This window comes from Epinephelus moara, chromosome 24, assembly GCF_006386435.1.
Source record: "Epinephelus moara isolate mb chromosome 24, YSFRI_EMoa_1.0, whole genome shotgun sequence".
NCBI classification, from domain to species: domain Eukaryota; kingdom Metazoa; phylum Chordata; class Actinopteri; order Perciformes; family Serranidae; genus Epinephelus; species Epinephelus moara.
The window spans coordinates 37,931,714-37,947,400 of record NC_065529.1 but is presented as its reverse complement, the minus strand read 5'-3'; the positions used below and the strand labels follow the sequence as shown (position 1 = coordinate 37,947,400).

Genomic DNA, 15,687 nt, shown 5'->3' with positions numbered 1-15,687 from the left:
AAATGGTAATAAGATGTGGCTGGAGGACTGTCACAATCCACACGGACATATTACATGGTATATAATCATATTTTAAGTTAGTTAATGTCAGCAAACACTAGCTGACTATGTAGCTAACGTATAGCTACATCAGTAGCCTTCCCATTAACTTTACCCTAATATTAATCGCCTGTCCTTTAACGATAATAGTTCATAGCTAGCTAATTGCTAACTTAGCGTTAACATAAGTAGTGAGATGTGGCCTTCCTATTATCCTAACCTTAAAAGCCTTTTTCAATGATAATACTTCATAGTTAACTAATTGCTAATTCGTCATTAGCATAAGTAAAGATATGGGGCCCTACTGTTACCCTTACGCAGTGCTTAATTTGTAAAATTAGAAGTGGGGGAACACTTTTGGCCTCTGAGAGAGCAGTGTTCCCCCACTCCCAAAGGTGGGGGAACACTCTGGGCCTCTGAGGGAACACTTTTTTAAGCGGCACCTGAGCCGCCTCACTGCGCAACTCCGAATGGAATGGTTGTGACATTTAGTGTTGTCACGGTACCAAAATTTCGTTTCTGCTGCTGGTTGAAATCTGTACTCGCACAGCGTGCTGAATGATTTATTTTGCTGGCACAAAACTATTTTTAGTCGCAAATGCCAATAAAATGCTCGCCCATAGAGCTCTGTGGAAAACAAATCTCTGCAGACAAGTAAAAATAAATAAATAACTTTCACTGCTCAAAGATACTCACGTTTGGAAAACAAACCACTGCAGTAGCATATTGAGTGCCAGGTGACCAGCACGCACCATTATTGACCAGCGGCGCATGGACACTCACCTTCTTGCGATTTGACTTTGAACTTATCCCACAGTAGTGGTACGTGAGGCACCGTAGTACTACGGTACTCCACCCTGCAACACTAGTGACATCAGCCAATACTGTATGTAGTTTTTAGATGTGAAAAGTTTTAGACCCATGCAAATTAGTTCCGGAAAGCACCAGGGCCTTTTCTGAAAAGATCTGGTATGTGTTCCAGTACGTTCCGGCTCAAATTAAGCACTGCCCTTACGCTAACCTTAACCGCCTCTTTCTTAACGATATTACTTAAAAGCTACCTACCAACTAATTTAGCGTTAGCATGAGTAAAGATATGTAGCCTTCCTATTACCTTTATCCTAACCGCCTCTTTTTTAGTGATACTTAATAGCTAATCACTAGCATTACTATAAGGAAAGAGATGTAGCCTTCCTTTGTGAAATTTTTTAAGACATATGATACTCTGTGCACGCACTGTTTTACACAGCTAGCATGCTACCAATATTAACTTGCTAAACATGTTGTACTTTTCACTTAATAATTTTTTTTAATTTTTTTTTTTTAAAGAGCTGTTTTACATTCATCAGTGTTGCTGTGGTCTGACCTAGCAACACTAAGAGGGGCATGACAAAAAGGGAGGTCCTTTGTCATTTCTTTTCCCTCCATGGTAACAGCTTTTTTTCCTGCCTTTGTTGCAGGCGCTGCCATTAGCTTAGCACAAGTTAAGACACGTTTTCAACAGTGTCTGCAAAACAGCAGCTGTATTGTCATGTAGAAGTAGAAAAGGCCCACACTCTCAGGTGGTATGAAAAGGTGACAAAGTTGAGAAATGGCTGAACTTCCCTTTATGATGCACTTTATCTGTCACCACCAGGCCAAACTAAGTGTTAGTACTGGTTTTGCCTGTTCCCTTCCTAAGATAATATTAGTTTCCCTACATTTGCATGACCCTTGTTAACCCATTCAGTCAAATCAATCCACAAACACAGACTTAGTTCATTGCAAATTTTAATATGTATATATAAGGTATGTACAAAAAGCCATGACAAACACATAATATGGTAACAGTCATCTTTCAAATGCTCAGTCACAGTAATGCTTTTTTTTTGGCTAAGTGTTTCCTCAGAGAGAAAAGTCAGTCTGCTCTGTTAAGGCATAAACCAAAAAAAACTCTTTCAAGGTTCAGGTATGCATTTGTTAATGTGGTTAGGTGGACAAACATACATTTATATATATATATATATATATATATATATATATATATATATATATATATATATATATATATATATATATATATATATATATAATGTGCATGAATGCATCTCAAGTTTTTGCAGAAAAGATACAAACACTGCAGTTCAAAGACTAAGGAACAACTGTAGGGCTAATATCAAGTATATGACAGGACACAGTTTATGGTTTGGCAAACCATATGGTCCCATGTCAGTAGGAAGGTTCATGATTATTGAAATTTAACATGTATACTCACAGTACTTGATCAAAATGTATGTGAAAAAAATAAAATAAAATAAAATAGATCCCTTTAAAATGAATTGTCTTACTTGGGCCCCATGTGTCCAACATTTGGAATCTTGTTCTGATTTGAAGGCTTTGTAACATGAGACAATAATGGAAAAGGAAAAAAAAATAATCATACAACGTATTTAAAGCTGCTGCTTTTAAAATAAAACTAGCATACAAATACAGAATAATATAAAAAATGATAGCATGGAAGAAAACACGAAAAATAGGTCTGACTCTTCGATGGAGTGAGCTCCCCTCCCTCACAGAGGGAAACAGAACAGGGCTCAGGGACAAAGAAAGAATAACACTGCAACTCTGAGTCCCTCGGCCCAGTAAGGCTAACAGCTTCAAGTGCAAACGTAGGTTATCCACTACTGAATAAGTCACAAAGTGTTTTAGTGCAACACAGCTGTCAGACCTACAGAAGGTGAAATCAAAGGTCTTTGTAAGCCTTTCTGTCTGTCAGACAAGACTTGTTTGATTTTTTTCTGTAAACTGATGTATGTAGCTGCCAGTTGTTCTACTATCTACGCTCAGAAGGTCCTATGCATAGCCAGCAAGTTGATACGCTCTCACGCAGACAGGATGTTCAGAGGTGAGTTGTCCAGGATGAATTCTCCAACACCAGCAAAGTACATAACCTGTGCGATGCCGAACAGGGGAGCGATGACAAGAGCTCGACAGCCAGCACCTTTCAGGAATGCAGAGGGCCCCTCCTTCCGCATTATTTTACTGTGGAGAACCAGAGACGAGGTCATGTACACACACGCATAAATAAAAAAAAAGAAAAGAAATATAGTTATGCAACAATGAATGACAACTGTCTTACCTCACGCAATCCACAACTCCATTGTAAGTCTCCTCACTGGACCCTTTGTTCAGTGATTGCAGTCTGGTCTTCACCACTGTAGAAAAGATTTAAACAATAAATTAGATTACATTGCAGGAACATTACAAAGCTGCTACTAACAAACAGGGCACATCATGGCTGACAAAACTCACCATCACAGGGGTTAACAGCCACAGCAGCAGTGGAACCTGCAGCGCACCCTGAGAGGAAAGCCCAATAGAAGGGTGACGACCCCTCAGGACTGGGCTTGCCCAAGTTGTTCAGGTTGGCAAACAATGGGAAGTAGACAACAGAAAAGGGAACATCCCTAAAAGAAATAAAACAAAAGGTTGTTTTAGACCAAAAAATCTGATATACAGGAACTGGTCGAACAGGTTTACACGGTTTCTCTTCATTGGGGATTAAGAGTTTTACCTCATCAGTGTTGCCCCCAGCCCTTTGTAGAGCCCCTGGATGCCATTTGTGTGGAGGAGTTCCTTTGCGATCTGTGTGGCGGATACAGCTCGTGGTGCTGACACCACTGTGCCTGAGTTGTAGGAACGACTGAGCACAGTGTTAGTGGCCACAAGCTTGGTGGGAGACATCATGATGGGTTTCTGATGCTGGGCTGCTTTGGACAAAAGACAAGACAAGTTAATATACACACAGAGGCAGTGATTTGATTTAAATAAATACACGTAATATTCAATGTCAACACTGTATTCGTCTCACCAAGTCTGCCGGCATCTTGCAGCTGTATCTTGAGCATTTCCATTGGGGTGGTGACAATGACCTGGCACATGCCTGCACCACAACCTGCCAGCATCTCTTTGAACACCGTCAGCCCCTTTCTGATAACAGATAGGAGAAATATTAAGCAACACAATCTATAAGATACTGTATTTTCCTAAGGTGAATTTTTGATGATTTCATGAGGTGAATTTTTGCTTACCCATCCTTGGAGAGGTGATGCCTGAAGAAGTCATTAGCTGCTAGCTTGATTGCCTTCTCAGGGGTGACCAGGGTCAAATTAACCGCAGCACCTGAGGACAAACAAATGCACAATTAGCACTGACGTCGCAATCGAGTTTTCATTCAGCACATTTACAGAAACAATCCCCACTTTTATCATTACAACATTAGAATGTAGAAAGTCCACTGTATGGCTAGTCTACACAGACAGGACAAATGTTCAATTTAAAGTAGCTTCAGTCATAATGATGGAAGGGGATTATGTCAACAGAAAATACATGAAAAAAACATGAGTTTCAAAAAGGAAAGTGAGAAACGAGCAGAATACAAGACAAGAAGAAATGAGGAGGGAAATGAATATCCGGAGGAAGATGCAAACATCAAGTCTATGAAGCACAGTGAGTCAGTTTATGATGAAAAGGGCCCACTTGGCCTAGAGAAAACTTTAAGAAAGGAATTTTGTTTCTACTGAAAGGCTACAGGTCAGTAAGTAGATTAATGACAACAACGGACCAGAGAAATGAAGAGATGTTAGTCAAAGGACAGAATGAATCCCTGACTATGTACTGTGCGTGCAGACTTTAGGCAAACTTAAAAATGATCTGTGAGACTGTTCTGAAATCAACTTGGGTCCACCACAGATTCATTTCCAAGATCACTCAAAGTCTGCGAGGACACACCTCCACAGTCTACAACAAGTCGACAGGACAGTGAAGAGACAACCAGGTAGTTATTGACAAGAAGTCAAGATACAGAACAAATAGATGGCAAAACAAAACATGTGCCTACAGTTTCAAATAGAGCAATATTGTAAGAACCATTATATGATTTGCCTCCAGCGTGGCTGCGCCTTATCGGCTAGCCTTCAATATCCCAGGGGGACCCAAGTCTGTAATATGAAAAACACAGATGCAAACAAACAGCATTCCTCACACAAGCAGAGACCCACACGAAAAGGTCTCCATTTTCCTCATATTTTACTTATCCACAAGATTTTACTCATTCTTTTTGACATTAAATCAATAAACTGATAACTAAACAGTGTGTTTTCTTACTTTACTGCATGACTGCTACTAACAGAGCATCTTAAAGCTGCAAAACCACTTTACATGACAACAGCTTTGGCCACTTTACTTTTATGACTTATTCCACTATTCTTCGCCCCCCCAATGACCATTTGTATATCAATTATTTGCCCTGAGTTACACTGACTTAATGAAGAAAACTTTTTTTGCACTTGCCTTCGCAGTGAATGAAGAATCCAGAAATGGAGAAAGTTCTTGATAAACGGAAGTGATAGGGGATTGCGTTTAACATCAGCAAAACATGTAAAAAAGCATTTGTTAACAGGCTCTCACACAAATGATGCAGTACATTCCAAGTCTCATCTATACAGTTTATGCTCAGCAACTCCAAAACATGTGCACTTTTGTTAAAACCTTACCATTTAGTTAAAACACTTACCCATTAACAGCACACGTGTGTTTTATATAGCAAGGTTTTTGCAAAAATGCATGTGTTTGGCAAGTAGTGAGCACATGACTGAATATATGACACTAAGGTTATACTACACAAGATGCGTGACAGTTTATAAACATGTTTTAATACAGTTATGCTGTTGAACACAACCCCCTTTGACTTAAAATCATCAAGAATTTGCTGTTTTTGGATACTTAGTTCACTGTGGAGACATGCATGGTTGAGTAAATGATATACAGATGGTCATCTGGGGGGATGAAGTCTTCCTTTATGTAAATCAAGCAACCCATGCACTCAAAAATACACTGTATCTGAGCCATCATCAGTTGTACCCAGTTGTAATCATATATTTAATGATCAATTTCACCATAGAAAGATCTTACTTTCTCCTACATTTAATCCTCTCCTGCATGTTTTAGCCTACTGGTTCTTAATGTTCAGATGTGCATATCTCTTACCTCTGTACATGCCAAAGTACCCCTCTGATCGAACTGTCTTGACAAGGCAGTCCATCCTAGAGAACAAAGAAACAAGGAAATTATTATTGGTATGAATAATTTAAATCATCACTCATTTAGAGAAGCTTAATTATTAAAAAACACATCAAGGACCGTCATGACAGCTTAACAAGAGTCAGGGAACTGTGACCGCTCTGAGCAAATACCGATGCTTGCTGAAAGGGTTTGGAGCAGTGCACCTCCACCCTAAAAGGCATTTGGACAACCTCATAGGAGAAGAATTACAAAGATGAGGAGCTGTCATGGTCCATCAAGTCAGGAATTTTGTTAAATCTATACATTCATCATGATGCCATGCATGTGTCATTGTAGGATTAGCTAGAATAGCACTGGTTTACACATGTACACTGTGGGTATAATGCACAGAGATTTGGCAAACAGAGCGTTGTCATGCAAGACAACAGTAACTAAAAATACTTACATATTCTTGTAGACCTGCTGACCTCGTCTCTGATTCTGCAACCTGGTCTTTGCCAAGTCAATGGGGAAGACACAAGTAACCCCAACAATTCCAGCAATTCCTCCATTAATGAGCTTAGCTGGGAGGCTGAAAGGGGAGCACAAAAAAGAATGACAACACTTTAATGTGGAAATTTATTGGTAGCTAATAAATAGTGAAAAATAAAATGTAGGTAGGTTTATGATTAGGGCTGGAATTAACAAATGAAATTCTGAATTTTGAGGATTTGTTGCTTTTATAACTTAAATACCTTTGTAAATTCAATATCATTGGGTTATGACTGCAATTTTTTTGATCAATTACTTAAATAGTGATGTTCATCACAATTTCCTAAGCTGGTATGTCTACTTTAGTCCAACCAACTGTCAAAAACCTGAAGATAATCAGTTTACAGTGACACAGGAACAGGAAAGTAGCAAATCCTGTTAAGTGACACGCTGAAACTAGGCAATGGTTTGCATTTTTGCTTTGAAAAAACTTGTAACAGGTAATCAATGACCAAAATAGCTACATAAATCTTTGTCAATGGACTTATAGGTACAGTTCTGGTACCAATAATGGAATCCAATTACATCTAATTATACTACATGGAGAAAAATAACGAAAAGGATGGAAAAAGACACATATGAGACTCACCTGACTTGCTGCTGAGACATGATGCTTGATTCAAGTAAGTGCAGATATAAGTGTAAAGATGTAGGTCCAAGTGTTCTTCAGTCAAATGATTAGAGTCCTAGACAGAGAAAAACGGAAGGAGTTACTTAAGCTCTATGAGCAGCTTCCTGAGTTACTCACACACTCTTATGTTCACAGAGCTTATCCCGCCTACAGTAGGGGCTCTCGGCTTATCTCGGTACTTTCAGAGTCACGGGACGGTGATGCAGCGGCACCGTTACTTGCAATATGAGTAGTACAACCGGTGGGTGTGTCCTGGCTCACATACCGGAACACCATATATGGGAATAGCGGACTTCAATTCATTCTTGATAGAATCTAACGTGCAGTTGAATTTCCAAAGAACATGCAGGCGGTGCCGTGAAGTTATAAGATAGGGTGCAAAATGAGTTTAATGGAGGCACCGTCAACAAAAATAAATGCTTAAAAGCCTCCATGACCTCTAATATCTGCAATATGACTCTTTCGCATGTTTCAGACAAAAGGTTTTGCATTACAAAGACAAAAATGTCATGTTACAGAGAAGAGTTTGAGTTAAAAAAGCTGGACATTAAGCGCAGAAACAAAATCTACACAGCGTTTACTCGTAGCGGTTAAAAACCGTTGCTTTCAGATTCCTTGACGTGACGCTTGGTTGACTAAGGTTAGCTAGGAAACACATTCAAACAATACTGTCCGTTAAAGTGAACAAGCTAGCTATCACGAACAACACACTGACTTTAAAACGCACTCTTAAAGCATTTAGACATAAATCGAAACCGTTTACTCACCAAAAGATTGTCTTTTCGTAGTTCTTGAAGATTGTTTCGGTCCGTTAACTTGTCTTCTGCTTCCGTGTGATCCGGCGCCGGTCTGTTAATATAGCTCTGAGAGGAGAGAGTGGAAATTTCCATTGAGCTTGAAGCGGGGGGCGGGTCATCCAGGTCTTGAATTACAAAGCGTAGACAATGAGTTCATTTGCATACCCGCTGCTGATTGGCTACCTTTGGCCTCCTCTTGTTTCATTGGAGGAGCCAGCAATCAATCCGCCAATCCACCAATCATACAGCTACAAAGATATTGAAGGGTAGTAGAGGAAAAAAAAGCCTTTGTTCAATTATGATTAAAATATAAAATGGATACTAATGTTCAAGGTTAGACATTTAAATACGTTCTTTAAAGGACTATCCCTGAAGCCAGTGAAGGGGTAATGGTACCAATCCCCTTAAGGATGTTAAAAGTAAAGATAATCCCTGTCTCATTGTAAATCCATGAGTCAAGATCATGATGGCATCAGATAATTCTGGAAAGCCTGTCTGCTACAACAGTGAGATGACATCATCCTTATCTAGTAAGGGGTGGAAAGTTACTAAACACACTACTGTATTAAAGTACAGTTTTGAGGTGCTTGTACTTTATGTTGTACTTTTTACTCCACTACATTTATCTGATAGTTGCTAGTTACTTTGCAGAATAATAGTTGACATACAAAACCCATCTTTAGTTCATAAATGCCACATACACCCCTTTTACACTAAAATTAATGTACATAGGTTTTTTAAACATGGGAAGACCTGCTAAAAATAGGTGATACACTCCTTTCCCATTGCCAGTAGACCCGAGCTGTGCACATGGCCTTGCAGGACACAAGTTTGGCTTTCTGTTTGTGTGGAGGTGTATTAAGTGTGTCATGTTCAATGTCACAGACAAGCCAGAAAACAGGTCAGTAAACAGTGGAGAGCAGCATGGTGGCCTGTGAAAACCTTACGCTGGTTCTTTTTTTAAATTTATCTCTAACTTATTTAGTCTCTGTGCAGACTATTTTGGATCGATGTTTCAGTACTGCTTGGGTGGAGATGGATGGTATTTTGTGATGGTGGAACATTGCATCTCGCCAGTTAAGGGGGTGAAATTAGCACATTCCCCGGGGTGTTGTGTCTCCATTAAAGCTGGACTGCAGAGTTATTTGACCCCGGTGTGAATGCTGATTGTAATTTTTCCCATTTCATTACAAAACCAGATGTTAGCAAGTGTTTTTGTGCAGTGGGAAAGGGACTAGAGTTACAATTAGCTCTCTTGAGTGCTTAAATTGTAAAGCATAATGATAATAATAACTAATGTGGTACATAAAAACTATAGGGCCAATTTTGATGCCTTGGGAGTACTTTTAGTTTAGATACTTTTAACTGCATTTTGTTGATAATGCTTGTACAAACTTTTACTAAGCTTAGTTTTAAATACAGGACTTTTACTTGTAAAGGTGTATCTTTAAATTGTGGTTCTGCTTCACCCAAGCAAAGTATCTGAATACTTCCTCCACCAACAGCTGGTCCTTGTTCCTTCATGTCAACCTTCAGCAGAGTAAATGTGGTTGGGGTAACGGCCAAGTATGTGTACACATACAGAGAGTTGGACTTGGCTTTTTGCTGCTCTCAGTGTACATAAACAGAAGCGACAGCTACAGATAAAACAAAGACAACAAAGCAGAACAAGTTTCACCCCTCTTCATGCCCGTCTTTGTTAAGGTGTCCATGAGGAAGGCACTGAACTCTCAGGTGTGTTTGTGTGCAGCTACGTATCAAATGTAGGTTTTGTTGAAAAAGAGCTGTAGCCGGTAACTTCACCACATTTTTGAAAAAAGGTATCAATGTGGTAAGACAAACACAGTCTATCTATCCTCAAGATTAAATCAGGAACAAAAGGCAGCCTATTGAATATCAAAAGGGGCTTTCCAGAGTATTATCACACCATCTGGTAAATACTACTGAATAGGTTTCAGTAGCACATGCTCACCATACCATGTCTTGGGTGCATACTACGGATAATTACAAGGTGGGTGCCAAAGGCAAGAGGCTTCTAGATGCCTCTTGCCTTTGTTGATCTTGTTAGAATTGAAACTGGTTTATCTAAGACTTTGGTTTTAAAAGGTATACACATTCCAAGCCACAGTGACTTGCAGGTTAGTAGCTGAAAAGTTGTGTAAAAGTGGGAGGTTCCCTGAGAGGTAAAGAATGCAGTTTTTCCATCGGTAGCACTCTCACACCTACATCACTATTCTCATGCCTTGTGTTCTTATGTAATTCATTCTGTTCCATTCAGTTCTATTAATTTAAACCTGGGTTACTTTGATCATTATATTTTGTATTTAAATATAACCTCATCAGTTCACTAAGAAAAACTTTTGAATGATACTTAAGAACATTTACCGTATGATATGCACTTGCACAGTTTGGTTAAGCTATCGTGTAATCTAGGAATTATAGCAATCAGACAAAATTATAAAAGGCATCGGCTGTCATAATGTAAATCTGTTGCAATGATATCAAGGTACAGTCACAAGGTGCCAGTGGCTATTAAGCTATGCTAGCAGCTCTGTTAGGCTGTATCATACACAGTATAATAAAGATGGATGACATGACAGCGCCCCAGAAGTGAGGCCATACATTGTACATCTTTATATACAGTAACTGGGTTGTACTTAAGCACCATGGCTCTGGGAGCTAAATGCTAACACATTTTAGTTCAGTGTGTTAGCATGCTATCATTAGCTAATTAGGGGTGAACATGAGTTAGTTTTGCAGGTTGCAAGTTAAAATGTTGACCTGATAGTGAAGCTAGAGGAGGTTAAGGGATCACTTAAGTTATTACAATTGATCCTGAGGAGAGACATGAATGTGTGTACTAAATTTCATGGCAATGTGTGAGATAAATTGTGGAGGAATTTCACTCAAAACCACACATTTGACCCTCATGGTGGCGCTAGAGGAAAAGTCAGGGAATCATTATTAGGATCCATCATCTGGGAACCAAGAACGTCTGCATAAAATTGTGCAAATCCATCAGGTAGATGCTGAGATATGAAGTAAAATTTTGACCAGATGAGGGCGCAACAGGAGGTTAGGGGCACACCAGAGTTAATAGGACACATCACCAGGGCACTGTGAGTATCTGTACCAAAGTTCATGACAATCTCTCCATAGCTGACGAGACATGTCACTAAAAAACAAAAATGTCAACCTGTTTGTGGCACTAAACGTAAAGTTGGGGGATTGTGAATGGACCATGAATGTCTGTATAGTTGTTGAGATATTTCAGTCTAGACTGAAGTGGTGGACGGACCACCTGACACTGCCATCCCCGGAGCATGGCTTTAAAAGTTCTCACATTTTTTCTAGTTGAATAAACACAACACAAACAAAATGGTTTGAATGAAAGAGTGATCGGTATGTGTGCCACATAGCTGCTTCTGTTAGAGTGCTGATGGAAGCAAATTCCATTTCATCCACTGCTTTTTCCATAAGGGTATTAACGGTTTTCAAAACACCACTACACAGGGAATTTCAGCTGGGCAATTCAAACCATTGTCCCACACCAGTCTGACAATTTTAGAGTTATATCAGGTCAACTTGTTTGTATTAAGTATACACCGTTATTAACTCTCTCAGTTATGTAGGTTTATGAGTTTGTAGACTATATAGATCATTGTTTTCCCGGCATGTTTTATGGACATTCGTAAGATAAAAATTGGCACTCCTTTGCAGAGTTAAACATACTCCCAAATTGGGATATGAACAAGCATTAAACATTTTAACAACAATCACATTTTAACAAGTGGGTCAAAGTTAAAGAAGCAGTTTTGACACTGATAGACAAAGAAATAAACACTGTCTACAGATCCCTGAATGGCCATTTTGTCAGCTGACTGCAAGGTTAAACAGAGTGCCGGCTTGTCAGAAGTTGCACAAGTTTCCTCAGCATTTTACAAACTGGTTTTACATCCATACTTTAACCCCAGACAGTCAGCTCGCCCTTATCTACTTTGTTCCACATCGGCCCCCAAAACACACCTCCCATTGAAGATTCTTTCAGGGTTTGTAATTTTATGAATCATGTCAGGCATCAGTGGCACAAAGGCATATGTGGAGGAATGCAGATGGTGATCATCCCTGTTGACTGATAAAGTGAGACAGAAAATGATCTTCGCCCTCTGTGCTATCCCCCCAAATCTGATGTTTTCAGGTCTTTAGTGAGGCTCAGTTATAGTAACAGTCTGAGCCTAACAAAATAGTTCAAACATCAGCAGATACACTTTAATATGGAAACTTACCAACAGAAGAATGCTTTCATAAAAAGGACAGAATATAAAATACTGGGATGAGAGAGCAATGTCACAGAGATCCACATGATGGACTTATCATGCATTCTCCCACTCTGAGCTGCTGTGCTATTCATAGGCTCCAGCTGTCTTCCCAGATTCCCTTTGAGAATGGGAAACTACACACATAAGCTCTGCTGGAGATGAGACAATCTTACTTAACGGATAATGGAGTCACACTATAATTTTGGTGTTTGGTGACTCTTCTGTGCCCAAACTTTGAGGTTCGACATGCTCACTGATAATCTATTTACCCAGAGGTGGTGTGTCAACAGTCACGTGCCTTCCGCAATGTCTGCTGAGGCAAATATAGGATCCTGAGGTGACATTGTGGAGCGTCCCGGCTTTGTGTGTTTATGTAGTCAACAGAAAGCTACAGTATGGTTTGGCACAGGATGTGATTAAGTGAAGCACAGCTTAGTCAGAGAGCTATTTAAAGACTTTAGCTTTAATTGGGTTGAATTCAGAGTATCCCTTTTCACAGTAAACACAATAAGTCTGGGAGTCACACACACGAGTGTACAGCACAGGAGGATAAATAATGATGCAGGCAAAAATACGGTCCAGGATCAACCCCCACCCCCCATTGTAAACTGAGAAGAGCGCAGACACGCTGGGCAACAAAGACACAGTAAATCATGCTGGAACAATAAGTACCAGAACAGACAGATATCACTATATTCATCACAAGCTAGAGGATGACGTTTGTCTCTTCTAAAAATATTCATGGGTTGTGCAGTCTTGGTTTGGTAATTTTAACAAAGAATAAAGGGACAAGCTGGTAACAAGAGAAGAATCAGAAAGGGATCATGTAGTTGTTTTGGCCAGGATATGGGTAGATACGGCTTACTGGTTTGGTACACCTAGCTCCGTCCACACTGGCCCTGTGTGCGCACTCATTGCTGTCAGTCTTGCAGGCACCGCAGTGGCAGCTGAGAGCCACGGGGTAGGTGAAGATGGGATTGGCGTCGACCGGACAGCCGGGCAGTATGGCTGTGCGGTATTCCACCTTGTCATAGCTACAGCCTCTCTGGATAAGGAAGCGTGGGCCGAGTATATCCCTCATGTTGCTGTCCTGTTCACCACACACAGACACATGAATGAACTTGACAATGTAGAGTCTTTCAATAAAAAAACGTTACATTTAAGGCTCCAAAGGGGCTCACTTGGTTAGACGCTTCTGGGCAACAACTTTAAACCAATGTCCAACTCATCAGGTTTCTTTAAGTGCGGTAACCCATTTATTTTTCACATGTGCTCACCTTCACACAGGTAAAACATTGTCTGTCCATAATTCATCTCAGGTAGGTTTCCACTGAACCATTTCAGAGTCAATCACAGGTTAGTGTCCGTTCAGTAGTTCAGGGTCCAAGTTTCCTCTCATCAATTCCAGTTTCAACATGCTACAAAGACAGTCAAAAACTGTTTGCTTCCCTCGTCACACACCTGATCCTCATTACCTGGAGAATGCTCGTGATTACTCAACCCTGTGTTCAGTTAACAAAGCATGTGTATATTTATATTTACCTTGTTTAGATAAGGATGGAATAAACAAATAAAACTATACTATGGCTCAAACAGACAACACAGAACATTTTAGGAGTTGGTTTTCAACTGAAATGAGAAAAAAATGGGTCCAAAAATAGTTTAATTTTTATTAATTCAAATGCACAGTATGAGCTTTATTGCGGTTTGCAGAGATCCACAGATTTTGAATGAGAGTGATAACACTATAAAAAACTAATTTTCTGTTTCTGTTTTTGTAGTTAGAGTTTCGGTAATTGTACTTTTAAGGGTCTTTGGTTAGTGTTTGTAGGCTGTAAATATTACTGTATAATACATGCACTCTTGCTCGCTCTCGTTTTTTTAATCTAGACAACATTTTTGTGAATATATATTTTAAATATTATCTGTGTAGTGTCTGGGCCCCTACTCACAAGCTTCAGATACCTTATCAGTGAGACTTAACTGATGTCATAATATATTTTAAGTGTAAAGACACATCATTTTTGTGGTAAATGTTATGATTTTAATGGAAAGATTTTTTTATTCATAAATACAGTTTAAAAAAATATTATGATTCAGTCATGAATCAGTCATGATTTTGCACGTTAACTGTGCTTGTGTAAAGATGTGTAATTGTAATACTAACAATATAATGTCTTTCTTCTATGTTACAATTTCTATTTTTATATAATATTTTTTATTATGTTGCATCCTTTTATTAATTTTTGTTTGTTCTATATTAACACTAACACTTTGGTTATGATAATTTTGCTTTTTAACTTTTTATTTAGTGTTAAATTTTTTCAGTTAACAGAACATTCATAGGACTTATGTCAGAAATTATGTTAAAAAAACAAAAAACAAAGCAAAACGATACAATAAGAGGCAAATAATAAACTTAAGTATATAATAATGAGAATATATGTACAACATATATTATATATAGCACTGAACTAAGTATTACAAAGAAGGGCTGCATCTACTCCAGAGCAGGTTCAGTTACAGAGGAAAAATAATTTGTTTTTTAGAGAATTTGTATTGGCCACGGTGAAAACTTTTGCATCACTTCTTTTTCTGTGTTTTTCCACCTGAATGAATGACAATCTGGAACATACATACCCTTGAGTAGCAGAAGCCCATGCAGATGGTCGTGTTGATAGCCACACAGAAGTCGCACTCTGGCCTCTCCACATACAGGGTGAAGTCAGTGGGTAAACACATGGGAACAGCTGGGCTGAACATCAGGAAAAGGAGCCAGCAGGAGAACACTGCACTTTCCATGCTGAGCGATGGTATTTTTCCCCAGTCAATTTCGGACCTGCATGGGAGGGAAAGATAAAGACACAAACTGACAACCAGATAACAGAGAGATTGAGAAGTTTAGTATCTTAAATATAATTTCTTCCTTCTGCGTGTGTGAATCACCTGCTCTAGAGACCCTGAGGCACCTGCAGGCCTGATGATGCTGTGAGTCTGAACATCCCCCTGAGCAGTATTTATACAAACATTATGTAATCCGGCTGTATCCAAGGTAGCAGCTATCTTCTATCTGTGACGACAAGAAGACCTGAACTTTTAGTCCATTTAGTGGATGACATGAATTAATGATTTCCCTCATGAACAAAGTTAATACACTAACCAAGGAAATCTACACAATGGATTCTGCACCAGCAGACACCCTGTGTGCAACTCAGCATGTCATTCTTTCCAAAGTGGTCCAAAACTGTGTCCAATGTTCACAAAATGCCTAAAAGCTTCATTTCTGCTGGAAAGAATGCATATTTTA

The 15,687-nt window shown here is 39.2% G+C and overlaps 2 protein-coding genes across 4 annotated transcripts; both read right to left on the bottom strand.

The window, feature by feature from the left end:
* Window positions 1-1,792: 1,792 nt before the first annotated feature.
* Window positions 1,793-8,134, bottom strand: slc25a55a (solute carrier family 25 member 55a). 2 transcript variants are annotated; one of them, XM_050039384.1, is made up of 10 exons: window positions 8,032-8,134; window positions 7,223-7,319; window positions 6,548-6,673; window positions 6,067-6,122; window positions 4,110-4,200; window positions 3,890-4,008; window positions 3,593-3,788; window positions 3,331-3,485; window positions 3,158-3,233; window positions 1,793-3,060 (listed from the first exon to the last, which is right to left on the bottom strand). In XM_050039384.1, the coding sequence occupies exons 2-10, from the start codon at window positions 7,240-7,242 to the stop codon at window positions 2,901-2,903; spliced, it is 999 nt and encodes a 332-aa protein (XP_049895341.1). In that variant the 5' UTR covers window positions 7,243-7,319; window positions 8,032-8,134; the 3' UTR covers window positions 1,793-2,900. The 2 variants fall into 2 exon arrangements, with proteins under 2 accessions (XP_049895341.1, XP_049895342.1); XM_050039385.1 differs by having other exon boundaries at window positions 3,593-3,785.
* A 4,690-nt stretch (window positions 8,135-12,824) lies between these two features.
* tshba (thyroid stimulating hormone subunit beta a) lies at window positions 12,825-15,450 on the bottom strand. Of its 2 annotated transcripts, none has more exons than XM_050039393.1 (3): window positions 15,327-15,450; window positions 15,021-15,219; window positions 12,825-13,470 (listed from the first exon to the last, which is right to left on the bottom strand). In XM_050039393.1, the coding sequence occupies exons 2-3, from the start codon at window positions 15,180-15,182 to the stop codon at window positions 13,192-13,194; spliced, it is 441 nt and encodes a 146-aa protein (XP_049895350.1). In that variant the 5' UTR covers window positions 15,183-15,219; window positions 15,327-15,450; the 3' UTR covers window positions 12,825-13,191. The 2 variants fall into 2 exon arrangements, with proteins under 2 accessions (XP_049895350.1, XP_049895351.1); XM_050039394.1 differs by having other exon boundaries at window positions 15,021-15,249; window positions 15,327-15,433.
* Between the last annotated feature and the right edge of the window lie 237 nt (window positions 15,451-15,687).